The 22,053-nt window shown below is 46.4% G+C and overlaps 1 protein-coding gene across 1 annotated transcript in view; it reads right to left on the reverse strand.

Annotated features, from left to right (window-relative positions):
• Positions 1–14,775, reverse strand: part of LOC147734874 (alpha-N-acetylgalactosamine-specific lectin-like) — a 225,839-nt gene extending 211,064 nt beyond the window's left edge. The window contains exons 1-2 of the mRNA XM_086953087.1: positions 14,649–14,775; positions 10,254–10,301 (exon numbers count right to left, since the gene is read on the reverse strand). Of these exons, the coding sequence (XP_086809213.1) occupies positions 10,254–10,296 (43 nt within the window). The 5' untranslated portion in view covers positions 10,297–10,301; positions 14,649–14,775. The remainder of the gene's footprint in view (positions 1–10,253; positions 10,302–14,648) is intronic.
• Between the last annotated feature and the right edge of the window lie 7,278 nt (positions 14,776–22,053).

Here is a 22,053-nt window from a genome sequence, read left to right on the forward strand (position 1 = left end):
TTAATCCTGTGCCCGAAGGGTTTTCCCATGAAGTTGGTCTCAGGCAGGCTGATTTTCGGCGCCTGTGGACGTACAGGGTGAAAGTTTACTTACGCCTAGTCGCATACAGAGAGTTTCTTTTCCTACAGGTCATAAGACTGCTGATTTGCCTGAGGATTTTGGGGGTACTGGTGCAGATATGGGTCATTTTAGCCCCTTATTGTTTTCTCCTCCGGTATCAGTTAGGGGTGAGGTGATTTCTGTGTGCAGTGGTTCTGTGGGGGAGGGTGAGTGGGCGCAGATGGGGGGCCTTGAGGGTTCTTCTCTTTTGCATTCAGGTATTGGGCATAAGGGTTTGGTATTTCCCCTGGTTCCCTCTTTGGCTGAGTCGGGAGACAGGCGTGTGGAAGGGTCTTTTCCTGTGGCGGAACATTTGGGTGAGCCTCAATCGGGGGTCAGGGTTTGGTCCTGGGGCGGTCTGGATGTCTTTCCATCTTGGGAGGAGAGGCTCAGGGACGCCTCGGTCCTGCAGAAGAGTGGGGATATTGGGGGTATGCCTGCTATGTCTGGTGCGGTGAATTTTCCTGGTTTGAAGGTGGGTGGGAGGGATAGGGTATCGGGTGCTTTGGGGGGACGGTGGTTCAGGGTCCTCAGGTACAGGGTCCGGCGTCTGAGTTTATTCAAGCTTTGTTGAATTGTAGTACTGATGAAGAGGTATGCGCCTCTTCCCCCTCTCCCCCTCAGTTGAGCACTGTTCTTAAAGGGAAAGGCCCTGTTGGTTCAGTCGTCTTTCAAGAGAGTGGTCAGGGTTTTAGTAGGGCGGCAGGTGAAGTGTCTTTAGCTTCTGGTGTTTTATGTAGGAAGGGACCCGGCACATCAGTCCGGCCTTTTTCTTTGCAGGTTAGAGAGCGGTCTGGAGCAGCAGACTTGGTAGGGTGGCATGCAGCCCAGTCGCGCCAAGGTGAAGGGAGGGTGGAGCCTTGCGCGGCACGTCCCGTACCATCGAGGGATCCCGTCGTGGCCACCACAAGCAGGTTCAGCGCGACCTCGATAGCCCCAATGAGGGAAGTCACCACAGGCAGTGTAAGTAGGTCAAGCGCAACCTTACTGGCCTGATCGAGGGATTACAGCGCTGTTCATAGGAGCAGGTCCGGCACGACTTCTCTTGTGCCTCAGGTTCTTCAAGGTCATAATTTGGTTTTGCCGGTTGAAAAAGCTTTTGTGAGTGGTAATAGTGGAGGAGGGTACCGGCGAGTACAGTCGGCCTCCCCGCCACGGTCACAGTTAAGGGTTGGTAAGGCCCGTGGACGTTCACATACATTGGAAAATGTTCAGAAGACTGTGGTGTTACCTGCTCCTCCCCAGTTAGAGGAATCGTTAATTCTGGATTATGATGAGGATAGCCCTGAGGAGGGCGAAGTGCGGGACGTTGTGTCTGGGGGGGGGGCATTTTCATGTCTCTCGTAGTTCGTTACAGGCACCGGTGGTGCAGAGTCATGCGGAGTTGTCCAGACCACGTGTGCTCGGCCCCTCGGTGAGGGCTCCTCGGAGGGTGGATGACGAATCGCGTGTGGCATGGAGAACGGAGCCAAGTCAGCCTCCTTTGTTGCGTCCAGGTGAGAATGTGGAACATCATGTGCAACCTAAAATGGTGTCTGTTGGGATTGGGGTGGATTTGGTTTCTGGTGGGGCTGATGGTAAGTTGTATAAGGGTCGCATTGTGAAGGACCAAAGTGTAGGTACTGCTGATGAGGTTAAAGGTGTAGGTGCCAAAGTGGACAGTGGCACTTCCACAGTTGGTTTGGACACGTCCAAAAATGTCTTACATAGTAAGGAGTTAAAAATCATAAAATTGCCCTAAATGGGTGTTACTAAGCCCTTGGGGGCTCATTTAATGCTCAGTACTAAAGAAAGGATATGGAATGGTGAGTACGTGGAGCTGCTGAAATTGTTACACAGGGAGGTCCGGGCCAAAGAAGGTTCTAAAGAAGAGGAATACGAATTGGCTAAGCGCCCCAAGGTCCCTTTGAATATTGAGAACTGGACGGCGGCCTTTTTAATCTATGCCAGCGTCTATTGCGAGAAGTTCCCTGAGCGCTGTGTTTCATTGTTTAAATATATGGATGTTATTAGGAAAGCACAAATCACAAGGAATGATTTTGCATGGGCGCAGTATGATGAGGAGTTCAGGGCGTGCATGGCCTGGGACCCGGAGGCAAAATGGGGGGAACTAGACACAGATCTTTGGCAGTATACTATGGGTTCCTCTGCTAGTGGTAAGACTATTTTTACAGCTAGTGGTTTTCCTTTGGCTTATCGCCCCTTTCAGGCGCGACACACCCGGGGAGGGGTGGGGGCCAGTTCGCCAGCGCAGTCCAGTTTAGGCACATGCTGGGATTTCAATAAAGGGGCGTGTAATAGAGAATTTTGCAAGTTCCGGCATGAATGTTCCCAATGTGGAAGGAAAAATCACCCCTTGTCGAGATGCTGGGGACCTAGGCCTTCCGGTGATCACCAGGGGCCACAGCAGGGATCAGGATCTTATGTTGCACCACAGCCACCTCCAGCTCCCAGGGGAGGGAAATCTTCATCTGGCGTTGGGCCCAAAGGCTTGTACACCGGTTAATGTCCTTCATTTGGCTGCCGCTTTGCAGGATTATGAGCCTGCTGAGCTGCGGACGTTTTTATTATCAGGTTTTCAGGACGGTTTTCATCTGGGTTACGAGGGTCCTTGTTTGAGGCGTTGGTCTAAGAACTTGAAGTCAACAAGTGAACATACTGCTGTGGTCCAAGAGAAGTTAAATAAAGAAGTGTGTGAGGGCAGAATGGCAGGTCCTTTTGATGATTGGCCTTTAGAGAATTGAATTGTTTCCCCCATTGGAGTGGTCCCCAAAAAGGAACCTGGGCAGTTCCGGCTCATTCAACATTTGTCTTGGTCAGAGGGTGGGTCGGTGAATGATTTTATCGACAATGAAGCTGCTTCTGTGTCCTATTCTTCTGTTGACGTGGCCATGGCATTGGTAGTAACAGCAGGCCCTTCTGCTTTAATGCAAAATGCGATATTAAATCGGCATTTAGACTGCTTCCAGTCCATCCTGAGGACTGGAGTCTTCTTGATTCACAGACTATGCAGGCGCTTTTACCACTGGACAAGAAACGGAAAATGTAGGAATTGGTGGAGGTGATGTTGTCTAAGGATAAAGTTTTGGTGAGGGAGGTTCAAGTTTTGCTGGGTCACCTTAATTTTGCATGTAGGGTGGTCAGGGCGGGCAGAACATTCTGTATGCGCTTGGGGAGGGCTCTCTCTGGCCATTACTTGCCTCATCACCGAGTTCGATTGTCAGCAGGGGTCAAAGAGGATTTGCGTATGTGGGTCACTTTTTTGCATTCTTTCAATGGTGTACCTTTATGTAGGGAGGTTGACTGGTTGTGGGATGTTCAGATTTTCTCTGATGCGGCTGGCAGCGATGGTTTCGGTTTGTACTGGCAGGGAAAGTGGTGTGCACAACAGTGACCAGAGAGTTGGAAGAATGGTGGCAGGAGCATTGCCTTTTTGGAATTGTTCCCGGTTGTGGTGGCAGTTACTTTGTGGGGCCAGGAGTTGGCTCACAAGTAGGTTCTTTTCAGGATTGATAATATGGCTGTGGTGCAAGTGATCAACAGACAATCTGCTAAGGACATGCAGATCCTCAAACTCCTCAGAGTCTTTGTGCTAGGTTGCCTTAAATTTGACATTTGCTTTAGGGCCCTGCATGTTCCTGGTGTGGACAATGGCATTGCGGATGCTTTGTCTCGTTCACAGTGGGAGAGATTCCGTGGGCTCGCTTTGGAGGCAGACGAGGAGCCGACTCCCATGCCGGAGCATCTGTGGACGGTAGGCAACACAGGGTTGTTCAGCTGGTTTTAGGTTCTTTGGCTCCCTCTACTAGAATGGCATATGAGTTGGCTTGGAATGAGTTTTTGTCTTCGGGAGCTTGTAAGAGGGAGATTCTTTGGCAGAGGTCAGAAGATGTGGTTCAGTTCATTTTGTGTTTAATGGATAAAGGTTAATCCAGAGTTACAATTGCTGGGAAGTTAGCGGGTGTTTCTTTTATGGGTAAGTTGTTCTGGGGCTATGCTCCGTCGGCTGGGGAGTTGGGTAGGAGAATGTTGGAAGGGTGGTCCCGGGAGCGGGGCAGTGTTCAGGCGCTGAGGTCCCCTTTGTCTTGGCAGAAGTTGTTCAATATCATATCAGTGTTGCCTGTGGTGTGTACTGATAGGGTGGAAGCTTGTCTTTTTGCCACTTTGATGGTCTGGATGTTTTTTGGAGCGTTTTGGGTGTCTGAGTTGTTGGGCAATAAAGTTACGAAAGGTATTTTGTGGGGGGATGTTCAGTTGTCAGTTAGGGGAGTTCATATTTGGCTGTCTCATTCTAAGACGGATCAGAGGAATAAAGGCAAAGGTATTTGGTTGGAGGCGGTTTCCCCCCCGGAGACTTGCCCTTTGCGGTTCAGAAAAGGGGGTGGTGATGAACAGAGTGTCTGAATTGAGCAGACCACTCTTACCCAGTCCAAAGATCAGGGCTTGATCCATCACCGTTATTTATCTCACTGCCCCATCCCAGCGCAGAACCTGGCTATATGCAAATCAGTCTGTTCCTGGCCCAGTGCATCATGGGAACAGGGCAGACTAAACTACCAAGCCAATTCTTCACCAGAAAGGAGACAAGCTACCGGGGACCGGTTTCTGGCATTTCAGCCGTCTTCGGCCCGGCTTGCTTGAATCCTGATGGAGCAGTGAGAAAGGGACTCATGTCTGAGTATACCCTGCCACACCTATAGTGGCCAAAAACGATTCAGAAAAGGGGGTGGTGATGAACAGAGTGTCTGAATTGAGCAGACCACTCTTACCCAGTCCAAAGATCAGGGCTTGATTCATCACCGTTATTTATCTCACTGCCCCATCCCAGCTCAGAACCTGGCTATATGCAAATCAGTCTGTCCCTGGCCCAGTGCATCATGGGAACAGGGCAGACTAAACTACCAAGCCAATTCTTCACCAGAAAGGAGACAAGCTACCGCGGACCGGTTTCTAGCATTTCAGCCGTCTTCGGCCCGGCTTGCTTGAATCCTGATGGAGCAGTGAGAAAGGGACTCATGTCTGAGTATACCCTGCCACACCTATAGTGGCCAAAAACGATTCAGAAAAGGGGGTGGTGATGAACAGAGTGTCTGAATTGAGCAGACCACTCTTACCCAGTCCAAAGATCAGGGCTTGATCCATCACCGTTATTTATCTCACTGCCCCATCCCAGCTCAGAACCTGGCTATATGCAAATCAGTCTGTCCCTGGCCCAGTGCATCATGGGAACAGGGCAGACTAAACTACCAAGCCAATTCTTCACCAGAAAGGAGACAAGCTACCGGGGACCGGTTTCTGGCATTTCAGCCGTCTTCGGCCCGGCTTGCTTGAATCCTGATGGAGCAGTGAGAAACGGACTCATGTCTGAGTATACCCTGCCACACCTATAGTGGCCAAAAACAATTCAGAAAAGGGGGTGGTGATGAACAGAGTGTCTGAATTGAGCAGACCACTCTTACCCAGTCCAAAGATAAGGGCTTGATCCATCACCGTTATTTATCTCACTGCCCCATCCCAGCTCAGAACCTGGCTATATGCAAATCAGTCTGTCCCTGGCCCAGTGCATCATTGGAACAGGGCAGACTAAACTACCAAGCCAATTCTTCACCAGAAAGGAGACAAGCTACCGGGGACCGGTTTCTGGCATTTCAGCCGTCTTCGGCCCGGCTTGCTTGAATCCTGATGGAGCAGTGAGAAAGGGACTCATGTCTGAGTATACCCTGCCACACCTATAGTGGCCAAAAACGATTCAGAAAAGGGGGTGGTGATGAACAGAGTATCTGAATTGAGCAGACCACTCTTACCCAGTCCAAAGATCAGGGCTTGATCCATCACCGTTATTTATTTCACTGCCCCATCCCAGCTCAGAACCTGGCTATATGCAAATCAGTCTGTCCTTGGCCCAGTGCATCATGGGAACAGGGCAGACTGAACTACCAAGCCAATTCTTCAGCAGAAAGGAGACAAGCTACCGGGGACCGGTTTCTGGCATTTCAGCCGTGTTCGGCCCGGCTTGCTTGAATCCTGATGGAGCAGTGAGAAAGGGACTCATGTCTGAGTAAACCCTGCCACACCTATAGTGGCCAAAAACGATTCAGAAAAGGGGGTGGTGATGAACAGAGTGTCTGAATTGAGCAGACCACTCTTACCCAGTCCAAAGATCAGGGCTTGATCCATCACCGCTATTTATCTCACTGCCCCATCCCAGCTCAGAACCTGGCTATATGCAAATCAGTCTGTCCCCGGCCCAGTGCATCATGGGAACAGGGCAGACTAAACTACCAAGCCAATTCTTCACCAGAAAGGAGACAAGCTACCGGGGACCGGTTTCTGGCATTTCAGCCGTCTTCGGCCCGGCTTGCTTGAATCTTGATGGAGCAGTGAGAAAGGGACTCATGTCTGAGTATACCCTGCCACACCTATAGTGGCCAAAAACGATTCAGAAAAGGGGGTGGTGATGAACAGAGTGTCTGAATTGAGCAGACCACTCTTACCCAGTCCAAAGATCAGGGCTTGATCCATCACCGTTATTTATCTCACTGCCCCATCCCAGCTCAGAACCTGGCTATATGCAAATCAGTCTGTCCCTGGCCCAGTGCATCATGGGAACAGGGCAGACTAAACTACCAAGCCAATTCTTCACCAGAAAGGAGACAAGCTACTGGGGACCGGTTTCTGGCATTTCAGCCGTCTTCGGCCCGGCTTGCTTGAATCCTGATGGAGCAGTGAGAAAGGGACTCATATCTGAGTATACCCTGCCACACCTATAGTGGCCAAAAACGATTCAGAAAAGGGGGTGGTGATGAACAGAGTGTCTGAATTGAGCAGACCACTCTTACCCAGTCCAAAGATCAGGGCTTGATCCATCACCGTTATTTATCTCACTGCCCCATCCCAGCTCAGAACCTGGCTATATGCAAATCAGTCTGTCCCTGGCCCAGTGCATCATGGGAACAGGGCAGACTAAACTACCAAGCCAATTCTTCACCAGAAAGGAGACAAGCTACCGGGGACCGGTTTCTGGCATTTCAGCCGTCTTCTGTAATGCCAGAAACCGGTCCCCGGAAGCTTGTTTCCTTCCCAGTATAAGAATTGGCTTGGTAGTTTGGTCTGCCCTGTTCCCATGATGCACTGGGCCAGGGACAGATTAATTTGCATGTAGCCAGGTTCTGAGCTGGGATGGTGCAGTGACCTAAAAAATGGTGATGGATCAAGCCCTGATCTGTTGACTGGGTATGAGTGTTCTGTTTAATTCAGATACTCTGTCCATCACCACCCCTTTTATTGAATTGCCCTTTGCGGTGGGCCTGATGCTGGTGGGAGCTTTCGGGTGGTGCTGTTGAGCATCCTGTTTTTCAACACCTGGATGGTTCTGTGGTGACCAATTATCAATTGCGCATGGTACTGCGTAAAGCGCTGCGTCATCTTGGCCTTGATGAGTCTTTATATGGCACACACTCTTTTAGAATTGGGGCCGCAACTGAGGCTTTTAACAGGGGTTGGTCGAGGGAAGACATTATGGGCTTGGGGCGCTGGACTTCAAACTGCTTTCAGCGTTATGTCAGACAGGAGACTGGGGGAGCGCTTGCGTCTGCTTCTGTTTTGCCTCTCTGATACTTCTTTCTCTTTCAGGTTCGGTGGCTGGTCCTCGCGCTGAGTTCTTGACTGTTTGGATCGTGGGGCATTCATTCATAAAGAGAGCACAACTTCAAGCTCGTCCGAGTTATTTTGGCACGATGCTGGGGTTTAATGATCGTTTATTTAATGTTTGGATGGGGAAGGGGGGTATGTTGTGGAAAGACTTGATTCCAGCCCTTAATTCTTGGTTGGTAGGTGGGGTTTGTCCAGATGTTTTGGTTATTCATCTTGGGGAAAATGATTTGGGCTTGGTTAATGGTGTTGTTCTTCTTCGTGCTATGAAAAAAGATCTTTCTTTGTTGCATCAGCATTGGTCTGGGTGTCACGTCCCGTGGACTGAATTGATTCCTAGGAGGGTTTGGAGGAATGCTTTAAAACCCAAGGCCATTGATAAGTCTCGTAGGAAAGTCAATCTTGAAGTTTCTCGGTTTTGTAGGGATTTAGGCTTCGGTCGTATTGTACATAGTGACATTCGTTACGATGCTGTTGAATTTTTTAAGAGTGATGGAGTTCATTTGTCTAGAATGGGGATGGATTTATATCTCTTAGAAATGCGAGAGGTACTGTCTCGCTGTTTGACGATTCAAAGTTTCTTGGGTGAGTAGTGTTTCTTGTTTGGTGTTTTTCTGCTTCGTCTCAACCTCCCCACTCCCCCAGTTATTTAGCTTCTTTGCGGGGGGCAGAAAGGTGGGGGTTTCCTTCGGCCTCTTCCCCCACTGCTTTCTGGGTGGCGGATTATTTTGGTTTGGCAGTTTTGGGCCATGATGGGAGCTGATAGTTTTTGAAGTTGGATTTGTTGGGGGAAGTTGTACAGGTTGAGTTTGTGTTCGGAGACATGGGTTGGGGGATCTGGATTGGCTTGGGGTGTAATTGGGGTTTTGAGTTATGGCTTTGGGAAATGTTGAAGTTATAATGTTGTTGTGGGATTGTTGTATGGTTTATTATGTGATTGGGTATGTACGGGTGGGGGCGGGTTCGATGAAGGGTGAGGGGCGGGGGCGGGTTTTGGGGGTTTGAAAAATATACAATCATTTGGTAAGGTTTAGATTGTTAGGCATTTGCCGAGGTTATTGTTGTGTAAATGTGCACCTGTTTCATTAAAGCGGCCTTTTTCACACTCTACTGGTTTCTTGGTCTGCTCACTCTCCCCCACCCCTCCCTCCCAAGGGGGGCTTGGGGGAGGGCAGCCGACCCCGGGAGGTCTCCTCCCCCAGGCTGTTTGGGAGGTTTGGGTGGGGGCCATTTTTGAGCAGTTTCCAATTTTGGGCTTCTTTTGGTTGTTTTTGGAGCCCAGCCTATAAATGTGTTGGGCTCCTCCCCCAGGCCACCATTTTAGGCTTAGGTGACCTGGTGGCCGGTTGGTTCTGGAGCTAGTTTTTGTCCCTCCCTCCCTCCCTTTATGCGATTCTTTTCTGTTTCTTCTTCTTTTCTTTTGCATTTATTAATTATTTTAGGCGGCTGGTTGCAACAGGTGGACATGGTTTTTTTTTTATATTGTTATGCTTTGTCGCTTGGAACAGGTGCGGTGCGGATTGTTTTGGTTTGGCAGTTTTGGGCCATGATGGGAGCTGATAGTTTTTGAAGTTGGATTTGTTGGGGGAAGTTTTACAGGTTGAGTTTGTGTTCGGAGACATGGGTTGGGGGATCTGGATTGGCTTGGGATGTTATTGGGGTTTTGAGTTATGGCTTTGGGAAATGTTGAAGTTATAATGTTGTTGTGGGATTGTTGTATGGTTTATTATGTGATTGGGTATGTACGGGTGGGGGGGGGTTCGATGAAGGGTGAGGGGCGGGGGCGGGTTTTGGGGGTTTGAAAAATATACAATCATTTGGTAAGGTTTAGATTGTTAGGCATTTGCCGAGGTTATTGTTGTGTAAATGTGCACCTGTTTCATTAAAGCGGCCTTTTTCACACTCTACTGGTTTCTTGGTCTGCTCACTCTCCCCCACCCCTCCCTCCCAAAGATGACTTTCCAGACCCTGGAAGATGAGAATGTTTGATCACCAACAACCCCACTCAGGAGTTCTTTTCTGTGGTGAGTCAGAACTTGGAATCACTGGTTTGGCAGACGCAGGACTAGTCCTTAATACCTAAATCTAGGCTCCAAGCGCAGTATACTCCTGCTACAGATAAGACTGGTCAGTTGTTTAATGCGAAATGATAGAGAACGTGATGTGTGGCCCCTCAGGTTTTCATACCGCACAGATATAGGTTTTAGGCTGAATGGGGCCCTCTGAAGGCAGATATGCTCCATCATTGACACCCCCACCCCCTCCCACTCCCAATGACACAGTAGAAACACTCCTTCCGGGGCACTAGCAACATCAGACTTCATAGATCACTAGAAGAGACACTCAACCCAAGGGTGGAGAAATGAGACACCTTCCCTTTCATCAACGCCCCACAGTCTAACAGATATTAACTGCTTAAATATTGCTGTACCTGAATGATGCAAATATTTCATTTAGCAAATCACTTGATAAAAATAAGCTACATTTTAAAAATTGTAACAAACCTCCCACAGCCAACAAACTAAGTAGCAGGATAAATGTCATCATGGTTTCTGAAAAGGAAAAATATAGGAAATAAATTAGTTATTTGTTATGGTTTTGCTGTGCAGCACATGAGAAACCTAGGGGCTTATTTACAAGCCTCTTGCACCACTTTTGCGTCATTTTTAACATTGGAAAAGTGACGTTCTGGTGGTGCAAGGGGCTTGTAAATAAGCCCCTAGCACTTAAAAGGCAATGTCATGTTCTGAGATATTCAGAAAGGCCCCCAGTTCAAAATCTTTTGGATTATAGGGTAGTTTTGGGAAGGACAAGGACAGGAAACTAGAGGTAGGCCTTTCAGAGCCCTGTTCACTGACTTGCTCATGCAGTGCCATGGATAGCAAAAGGGCAAGGCAGGGGTATAGGGTGTGCTACCCTGGGCTCTAAATGACAACCATGTTTCTCTGGTGTAAACCTGGGCGCTTAGAGAACAAAAAATATCTTTTAAATGTCTGCACTGCCTCAGCATACCTCTGTGCATGGTCATTTGTTACCTGACCAGCAGAATCAGACCTTAGGGAAGAAAAGGCCTATAAGTGTGAGCTGTGATATTTGGAGCAGGAAAGGTTCACTTGGCCTTTTTGGGCTGAATACAATTCTGTGATTCTGTGGGTAAAGCTCATTTGAACCAGCTTCCAGCAAATGGTTCATAAAAGAAACAGCCCCTTTGAGGATGGGAGCAGTCTGAAGATAACTATACGAAAGATGACAGACAAAAAAAATCATGACATGAGAGGTGTGGAGAGTGACTGCAGCTATGCGCTGAACAAAAATATGGATCTAAAGAACAAATGTCAGAGGTGGTAGAAGAGGAGGCATGGTAGCTTGAATGGTAGTAGAAGAGGTGTGGCAACTTGAAGTGGTGGTAGAAGAGGAGGTAAGACAGCAATGTGATTCCAGAGACACCGGACTTGGGGGTCGTATCTCTTCCCAATTGGAAATCACACTTATAAAATGGTGAAAAATTACTTAGGGGGTTTTTCGCTACCAAGACATGTAAAACTTAGAGGTACATGTCCTGCCTTTAAATACATTGCATCCTGTCATTTGTGGTGTGCAGGGCCTACCGCCAGGGTGGCTTATATTTATAAAAAGGATGGCTTGGGCCTGGCAAAAGGGTTGTTTTGCCAGGATGACATGCAGTGTTAACTGCACACACTGGCTCCACAATGGCAGGACTGAGGCGTGGTTAACGGGATACTTACGTGGGTGGCACCATTAATGCTGTAGGCCCACTAATAGCATTCAATGTACAGGCCCTGGGCACAACAGGTACCAAATTACTAGAGCCTTATAGGAAAATTAAATATGCCAATTGGGTATGAACCAATATTACTATGTTTAGGGGAGAGAGAACAAGCACTTTAACACTGTTAGTCGTGGTAAAGTGCGCAGAGTCCTGATTCCAGCAAAAACAAGATCAGAAAAATGGAGGAGGCAGGCAATACATTGGATGCAGGGGAGGACCACACTAAGGCTGTCAGGTCTGACAGAATCTATGCATGAGGGGGCACTCACTGAGTGAGGAATACCAAGGTAACATCTGATGGGCGTCCCTGAAGCATTTACATGCTGTGTACATATACAACCTAGACAGCCCTTCAAAAGGCAGCTAATCCACCCGCCCAATAAGGCTATCAAGAAGAACCCCTGTGGCCCCTCCTGTATGAAAAATAAACACAACATTTCTCTAGAAAATGCCTGTAATAGACTCACATATCACACACATTAAAGATACAATAAAGGCAAACAGTATTTGAAACAATCTGTTTAAGAATTATTCAAGGTCACCAGGGCAAGACTGTCTGCAGAACAGAGCTGGCTCTATCAGGGGACCCCATGAGAGGCTGGTACCCTGGACCCTTCTCAAAACGGCTCTCGCTGGTTTTAGACGTTATTAGAAAGCACATACATTAGCTAAATGCATCCCATAGACTTTGGCGTGAGCTGTGCTGCCAGAGCTTGCGTTGCCTGCTATTGGACTTTACATGTTTCCCAAGTGATGTCCATGAAGTGTGCGGATCGTTAATTCTGGATCTAGGCTACTAGGAGAATGCTTCAGAAGGGAGTTTAAACCCCTAGAACTCAAGTGCAAAGTCTTGCAAAGTGACACAAACAGTGCTTAATTTGAGCTGGTGGGTGACGGTGGGTGCCAAGGGCTCATATGTTTGGGGATGGCACCTTTTTTACTGCTTTAGATTCTTACAGATAGCAATAAGGAAAACAGACATAGCACAATGGAGGAGGTGGAGAAAGACGGAAAAAGCATCACAAATGGAGAAAGCAGGACAGTGCAAGAGTGAGATAAATGGCCAGGGAGTGTCCGGTACTGGATTAAAGAGGCCAGAGGTGAATTAAAGACTACACAGCTTTGATTTTGTGCGTGCGACATCTAATTACATCAGCTGCGGTCTTCCGAGTGGAGCTTTGAGCACCCGCACTCTGTCATTTACAAATTAAGCACTAGACAAAAGGCAATGCAAAGTCATGCAAGGGCATTTACTTTCCAGTGCAAAAGATACTTTGCAATTGAAAGGTGCCCTTTTCTCAGCACAAACAGCACTTTGCACCTCTTTTCAGTTTAATGGATTTTTTTGGGCAGTACTTGAATGGATATGACAAGTCCTCATGCCTTTGTACAGAATATTGATCTGCAAAGTTAGGCAGCCCAGCTGTTTGTGCCATAAACTAATGCCTTCTTGAAGCAGCAGCTAACCAGGAGAAATGTTGTCATTTTGTGAAATATTCTACACATTGCAGTTGTGTTGCACTGCACAGAACACATAGAAGGATGCTGTACCGAAAGGGTAAGCTACCTCTACGGATCCTATGCAGCAGAGGAAGCATACGCATCTGCTCCACGATTCAAAGGGCGTGCGTGGCACAAGGCAGCCTTTATAGACATTCAGGGTTGACATCTATGTTAATGATACTTTTAAACCAATCCTGAGTTGATTCAATGGTGATGAGCTTGGGGAGAGTGATGTACAATGCGCTGTCGTAGAGTCTGACACGCATCCATTTGAAATCCTCCTCATCGATCATCAGTCACTCCTCTTTCCTCCGCCCTCATTCGTTATCCCTCATTTCTCAGCTGTCACTCATCACCCCCCATTCCGAACTGCTCATCCATCATTTCTCATCCCTGACTCCTAAAGCATCATTCCTCGTGCCACATTCCACAGCCCTGAACCCTCTCTCACCACTCCTTGTCCATCATTGCTAAATCCTTATGCCTCATCCCCCGGCACGGATCTCGCTCATCACTCCTCATTCCTCATCCCTGACTCCTTATGCCTCTTTCCTTGTGCCACATTCCACAGCCCTGAACCCTCTCCCACCACTCCTTGTCCATCATTGCTAAATCCTTATGCCTCATCCCCCGGCACGGATCTCGCTCATCACTCCTCATTTCTCATCCCTGACTCCTTATGCCTCTTTCCTTGTGCCACATTCCACAGCCCTGAACCCTCTCCCACCACTCCTTGTCCATCATTGCTAAATCCTTATGCCTCATCCCCCGGCACGGATCTCGCTCATCACTCCTCATTCCTCATCCCTGACTCCTAAAGCATCATTCCTCGTGCCACATTCCACAGCCCTGAACCCTCTCCCACCACTCCTTGTCCATCATTGCTAAATCCTTATGCCTCATCCCCCGGCACGGATCTCGCTCATCACTCCTCATTTCTCATCCCTGACTCCTTATGCCTCTTTCCTTGTGCCACATTCCACAGCCCTGAACCCTCTCTCACCACTCCTTGTCCATCATTGCTAAATCCTTATGCCTCATCCCCCGGCACGGATCTCGCTCATCACTCCTCATTCCTCATCCCTGACTCCTTATGCCTCTTTCCTTGTGCCACATTCTCCAGCCCTGAACCCTCTCTCATCACTCCTCATTCTTCATCCCTCACTCCTCATTTCTCACGCCTCATCCCTCAGCACCGATCCCTCTCTCATCTCTCCTCCTCCATCTCTCCTCGTCCCTTCAGTTCACATCTATTTATTTCCAAATAATCCTTTTCGCAATCAAACATGACAGTCTTTTTTGTCTTCCAAAGGAGGCCATTCCTGAAACACTGGTGAGCATTTGCTAAGGTTTGCGTAGATACATGACAATTTAAACGTCCCGTTCTTTTCAAGGATGGAGCCTCCTTACTGAAGCAGAGTGGAAGGCCTGGACAAAAACACATCCAAAAATGCACCTCGACAAGACACAATAAGCAGTTTTTTGGGACCCTGAGTAGAAAAAGAATGGGTTTTGTGAAATGGTTGTAAGCGCTGAGTCTGTTTACAAGTCATACATGCAGACACACAGCCTGATACCCCCACTCCCATATAGACGACAGACTTACCTCACAGAGCTGCCTGTGTAGTGCAGACTTCAGAAGAGCTCAGCAACCTTTTGGCCTCAGAGCTCTCACTGCCCTCTTATATTTGCAGTCCTGGGCACTACCTAGAATGACTTCCTCCTTCGTGACTGTTGTTTTGCATTTCCTGGATTATATAATGCCTTACATTGTATAGAACGTAAACTGTAACCGTTCAAATTCCCCTTCTCGTCCTTACTTCCTCTCTGAAGACTGTAAACTGTCTCCATGTTGAAGAGAATTTTCAATTAAGATTTTCCCAAATTGACATTTCCTTGATGTATCTCACGATAAAACTGTTATGTAGGCATTGGCGTATGTACAAAAAGAAGCATTGGCTTGTGTGAGAATGGAAGTTAGAGCCACTCTAAGTTAGAGCAAGGTTTTTATAGACAGCCATCATTAAATGTCTTTTCTTTTAGAAGTCAAATTTCCTGGCATTTGACTACTGGTATCCTGTGCCACTACCCACTGTTTAAAAAGGTCACACTCTTGCCCAAGCCCTGGCACCTGCTTTAGCTAAACTCCTTTCATTTCCTTATGTCAAACCAAACACTTGGCCTGCTGCGGCTAATGCGAAGAAAGCTCCCAGCTGTGTTTAACCTCAGAGCCTGGTTTTCCTATAGTGGGTAAAAAATAATGTATTTATTTTATTTGAAAAGTTTTATAATGTGCGAACATGACCTGTACGGGTATCAGAGTGCTGTACGAAGGAAAGGAAGCAAGGGGAGGTAAAAAACGTGAGAACACCACCAGGGCACTTAAAAAACAAGAACAAGCAACAACCTACAAAAGTAACAACCCATCTTGTGGGACACGTAAAGAACCAGGGGCCTTATTTATGAAAAGTGACGCATCGCTGCGTGAAAACAGCGATGCGTCACTTTTCACTGCGCACTCCTTACGACATTCCTGATGCGTCATATTTAATGTATGACGCATCATGTCGCAAGGACTTACAGATACGTCAGTATTTCTGACGTATCTGTAAGCGCAAAAGTAACGCATTGCTGGAGTGTGTCACAAAAGTGACGCAACTCCAGCAATGCGTCCTTTCACATGGGGAAAGCCCCATGTGAAAGGGCTTGCGTCAGTCTTACGCCTGCTGTGAGGCAGGTGCAAGATTTTGACGCAACAGTGTCCTAAAAGTGACGCAGTGAAATCTCATAGATTTCACTGCGTCACTATTACGAGGCTTTTTGGGGGGGAATGCCCCCTCTGCATACATTATACCTGACGCAGGTATAATGTGGGGCAGGGGTTTAAAAAGTGACGCATCTACCTAGATGCGTCACTTTTTAAATATGGCGCAACGAGGCGCATATTTTACACCGCTGGTGCGTCACAAAAAGTGATGCACCGGCGGCGCAAAACTAATGCAAGGCCTTCATAAATAAGGCCCCAGGAGAGCAGCAAGTCTAAAAGGCACATGGAAACACAAAAATGAAAACATATTTGCAACGGTATAAAATAATGTCAGCGGGAAATAAAAGTTAGTGAAGCTGGCTTCAGGCTACTGCTGTAGATGGTCATTCATGAGTAACCCTTTGACTTGTTTCTTGAATGAGGAGGTAGAGGGGTTAGATCTGATCTCTGGAGGAAGAGCATCTAAATTCTTGAAACAAAACCAAAAAATGTACAATTGTAGGTTCTTTTCTTTTTGAATTTTGGGGTTTCAGCAGTAGGGAGTTAGAGCTCTTAGGGCCCGATTCGAACCTGATAGTTTAATTTTTTTTTTGCCAGGTGGACGGGGGTATTGTAGTGAATAGCTTTTTGCATCAAGCAATCTTGAAACTGATCCTTGCTTTGAAAAACAATCAGTTTAGTTGAATTAGGTCAGGTGTCATATGATCATGTTTCCTGGAACCAGTGATGAGTCTGGCCACAAAGTTCAGAGTGGCTATTAGAGGTGCCAAACTAGCTTTAGTAACCCAGCCATGGTCACCATTCCATTCTCCATGCGTGATATAACTAGCAATTGGACTGCAGACTGAATGTCATCAGAGGGCAAGAATGGCTTGACTTTCCCTAAGATGCTGAGCAGATGATTGGCTCCCCTTGTAGTTGCATTGAAGTGATCTTGCATATTCAGGTATTTGTCCAGAGTTATGCCTAAGGATGTCGCAGGGTCAACAACATGAGGGATGCAGTTGAAGGCTGTAGGTTTTTAGCAAAAGATGATTATGAGTCCACCATTGTTGAATTGTTTGTAGCGCACAGTTTAGAGTTTTTATTTCATCTGGCGAGGACATTTTTTAATACAGTTGAGTGTAATCGGCATACAAATGGTGTTGAATGTTAGAGTGGTTCAGAATTTCAGATAGTGGTTCCATGGAAAAGTTGAAAAGCTTAGGGGAGAGTGTGGAGCCTTGAGGCACTCCAATAGATACCGGGGTGCTGGTTGCAAGGGGGTGGTTACGTTTGATTCTTTGCATTCTGTTTCGAAGGAAAGAGGCAAACTAATTTAGGACAGGGCCAGATAGCCCCTTTCTTTTTAGAAGCAGATCAACCAGGTTTTCATGGTTGATTGTGTCAAACGCTGAAGACAGATCAAGAAGGATCAGTAGACAGGGAACATTCTGGTCAAGAGATCTAAAGGCATCATCAACAATGTGTGTTAAGACAGTTTCAGTACTGTGACCTGCTCTGAAACCTGACTGGTAAAGATCAAGGAGCTGAAACCTTTCAATGTGGTTTCAGAGTTGTGTGTGAAAACATTTCTCAGGCAATTTGGCCAATGTCATGATACTGGTAATTGAACAGATATTGTTAGGGTCCACTAAGTCTGCATGTGGATTTTTAGGGATGGGAGTAACTCGACCCATCTCGAGGCAATCAGGAATCTTACCTTGCACAAGAGATTCATGGATGATCCTGGACCAGAGTGAAGGAATAGCCGATTTGAGTTTTTTGAAAAACGTGGCCGGTAGCGGGTCGTTGAAGTGATTGGAAGGTTTTAAGAAGCCATAGATTGGAGGAGCTCTGCATCATCTGGTATTAGAAAGGAATTCCAGGATGCATTGTTTTATGGGAGGTAAACTTTGGGGTAGGAAGTAGGTGCTCTCACTACCATTGGCCAAGATGATGGTGAGATGGGGGTCATAGGCAGCAGATTAGGTGAGGCACGTTCAAGTTCAATTTTTCTAGCCCTACCGGTGAAGTGTACTGAGAAATCCCCCCCACTGGGAAAAGAGATCTTGGGTGCAGAGTTGGTTGGAGGAGTGTTTAGCTTGTTTTTCCTTTATTCCAAATAGTGCTTTTGGTCTGTTTTTGGTGCTGTCAAGCTGTGTCCTGAGGTGATCAGTTTTGGCATTACTGATATTCTTGTTATATGTACTTCTAGACATCCTCAACTGTTTGAGGTTTGTGATGGAGGGTGAGTTTCTCCAAAGTTTCTCGGTAAGCCTTAGTTTGTGACGTTCCTCATTAAGTGAACCATTAAACCAGGGTTTGAACTGTTTGATCAGTGTCATTCTGAGTTGCTTCAGTGCTATTGAAACAAAGATATTTGTCTTGGTGAGAATGTAATGATCCGTAAGATAGTCTAGGTTTGTCATGTCAGGGGGTGGTGGATGTAGAATATTTCCAATGGACGTTGGGTCTTTGGTGTTAATGTCTCTCAGATTTTGAGTCAGCTGTTTAGTTTTCAGCAGTTAACTATGTCTGACCATAACCTTTACTAGGATGTGAAAAGAGATTTGGTAGTGATATCTCCAGTCGCAGGGTGAAATGTCATCCAGTTGTATGATGTTATCTTTAGCTATGATGAGCTCAAGGGTGGAGTCCTTGTTGTGGGTAATGAAGAAAGTGGCCCGTTTAGTGTCACCCAGGTCACTAATGACCACCTCTCAGCCTTCTGTACCAAAGGAAGAGTTGGACAGACAGTCCAAAATACAAAGCAAAACTAAAGGGGATGATGGACGGAGTGTTGAAAATTACAAGCACTCACCCCCAGTCAACTGACCTTGCTTTAATCCATCATCCTTCTTTAGCTCACTCTGCCACCCCAGTTCAGACATTGCCATATGCAAATCAGTCTAACCCTGTGAATCATGGGGACAGTCCAGCCCAAACTGCCATGCCATGTCTTCCTTGGACCGGAAACAAGCATCCTGGGACCAGTTTCTGGCTAATCAGCCATCATCAGCCAGTTGAAAATACAAACCAATAACTGTTTATTGATATACACTCAGAGAGTGGCCCGGTCTGCCCAGCTCTAGGAGTGCTGGAGAGAGGACTGAAACCGTCAAGCATGAAGATTCATTATGTACGTTTCATAACTGGGCAAGAACACGCCCAGAATGGAATTTTCCAGGCAGGTGCAGCTAAACAGTGAATTACACAAAAAAGGTTTTGCTCAGACTGTCTACAATCCAAGGTCGTTCCATCTGGGCCTGCCACTAGACAAATGGGAGGGGGCCTCTATCTAGTGCGAAAGGTATGCTCTAATAGGAACAATGGGGCATATGTACGTAGGCGTTTGCGATTCGCAAACGCCAGAATTCACAGAATTCCGGCGTTTACGAATCGCAAATGGCGAATTGGTATGTAGGTGCCCCATATCAAAATAAGGAATCGCAAAAATTGTGATTCCTTATTTTGCTCAAGCATTTAAGGAATCACAATTTTGTGATTCCTTAAATGCTATGTAGGAGTGCCTTTGACATTGCGAATATGTCTTAAGGAATCGCAAAATACCACCTACTCCAAGTAGATAGTATTCTGCGATTTCCTTTCAAAATGATTTTTTTTTTAAATTCAAAGTGCCCTGTGGCGCACAGACATGCCCTTAGGGCATGCATATGCATCACATGTACTTACAGGCACATTCCAGGGGTGCAACAGGTGTCCTTTGGACACTCTGGCACCCTTGGAATTGTGATTCTCAAATTGCGATTTTTTCATCGAGAATCGCAAATTGAGAATGTATCCCCATTCATTCCGATGGGTCTCTTGGCCCATAGGAATGAATGGGACAGTAATTCCTTAATTGCGATTCGCAATTTACTGATCGCAATTAAGGAATTTTTGAAATTCGCAAAAAAATTGCGCATTTTTACCTACATTCCATTTTGCAATTCTCAAATACCGATTCTTTAAAAATCGCCATTTGAGAATCGCAAAATATGAATTACCTACATATGCCCCAATGTATTCATTACTGAAACACAACAGAAATGAAGAAAACAAAAAGGAGAGTATTTCTTGGAATTTAAACAAGATCAGTTTCAAGTAGCTTAAAATGGCGCCAAGAAAATGGCGCAGCAAATGCTAACTTACATAAGGAATGTGCAAATGTGAACATTTCTATTCTAACAGTGGGTCCTTTGCAAGCCTGGGTGAAGTTGAGGTCAGAAAGGAAAGCTTTGAAGGAGCAAAATAAGGGAGCATTTGTGTTGTTGCAATGTAGGTTAAAGTCCCCAATGAAATTATGGTTGGGGTGTTCATCAAAGTATGAGGCAATTGTCTCCATGATTTGCTCGATGAAGAGCAAATTGTCACCCAGTGGCTGATAAATTATGTGGAGCAAACAGATTATTTTGCCACTGCATCTGATTTCAATGTCTAGGTGTTCACTGACGGAAATAATAAGAATTTGAACCAGTCTCAAAGTGAAGATGGATCGATAGATGCAAGCAATGCCATGCCCACCCCAACTTTAGCAGGTCTATCGAGTCTGAAAATGTTATATTCGAGAGTGAGTAAGATGTCCAGAATTGGAGAGTTGGTGTCATTAGGCCAGGTTTCAGTTAGGATGAAGAGATCCAATTCTTGTGTGAGGATGAGGTCAGAAATATCCGCTGCATACTTCACTGCTGACCTGCAATTGTGCAACATAGATTTGATGTGAGAGTTAGTTGCTAAAACTCTTAGGTGAGAGGTAGCGACCAGTAGTATGTTATTCTTGTTCATTGATCTCCGATTAAAACTTGGCTTTCTAAACGGGTCGGATAATATAATTTGGATGTTGACTGGAGAGTGTGAGGAGACATTGCAAGAGCTGTTGTACGATAAAAGTAGAGAGAAAATGTCCTCATCAGACAAATGGTGAGTAGGCTTATGGGGTCTGGAGTGGTGGTTCAGAAGAGGCTGTGTTTTTTAACCTAGGCAGAAAGGGTTATTGGAGGAGGAAATTTAACACCTGCAGTGTTAATCCGTTATTGGAGGTCTGGGTTGATTAGTCTCAAGGGTAGGATATGGTTTCCAAAATGTTTTCATTTTCAAAGAGAAATGTATGAGAGTCTGCAGTCTGTCCTTAACAGTTTGAAGATTCTGCTTGAGGTCAGCCAACTTATCCTCAATATAGGGCAGGCTATCACTGTCTCTGGTAATTCTGGGCTTAGATGGCAGATGGGACCCCTCATGGAGAGGGGTGTTGGAAGGCAGGATATACTCCTCTACGGTGTGAGCGAAAGCATTGAAGGAGGGGATGGATTCCAGGTTGAGTCCGCCATAATATCCTCAATGGGGGAGGGATGGCACTGTGGAAGGCAGGTTTAGGGGTGACTAGTTGAAGAGACAGCCCTTGGAGAAGAGTGGTGGTGGTGGGAAAAATAGCGTTATCTTGTGTGAGTAGGAAAGAATTTGGGGAGGAGACGGGATGATGAGGGTTTGAGGAAGAGGTACTATAGTGTGAGGCTGGAAGCGGTGTGGGCATGCCTCTCATTTCAAAATTCAGGCTCACTTGATATCTCCAGGTTAGGTTTGTTGGTATTACATTCACCATCAGTGTCAGATGATTTGTCAAACTGACTCATATGGCTTGATGGGGATGCAGAGTGGGTGGAGACGTAGGAGGACAAAACAGAAGATTGAAACAGAAGACAAAACAATGGCCACCAAAGTTCATGGTTGCAACTCATTACCCTTGCAACTCATTACCCTTGCAACTCATTACCCTTTGATCCACAATATGTATATATTTGGATAAGGATCACAGTATACAGATGATAGTATTAACAGGTGTACAGCTGAATCTGAGACCACTGCCTACATACAGTCACCAAGAGGTTTAGCACTGACACTAACCACCATTTTGGGGACCACCATCTCTCTTATTCCCCCAATCCTCCCACAACACCTCTTGAAAACATGTGCCCATCCATCACTCTGACGCTCAGCATTTCAGTCTTGTGTCACAAGGATGCAACTTAAACTACACTGGAATCTAGTAGAGCTGTGTGACCAGCTAACAGAGTAATGAAAAGGATTGAATGGAAAGAACACGTTTCTAGACTACTGACCCGCAGTACTAAACATCACAGATAAGCATTGAACATGTTGGGGGTCCTAAAAAAATTGTTTGAAGAATTTAGCACTTCACCAAAGATCTACCTCAGTGCGTTATTAAAGGTCATGAGTTTGAATCGCAATAAGTTACTACAATTTT

This window comes from Lissotriton vulgaris, chromosome 1_2 (assembly GCF_964263255.1).
Source record: "Lissotriton vulgaris chromosome 1_2, aLisVul1.2, whole genome shotgun sequence".
NCBI lineage: Eukaryota > Metazoa > Chordata > Amphibia > Caudata > Salamandridae > Lissotriton > Lissotriton vulgaris.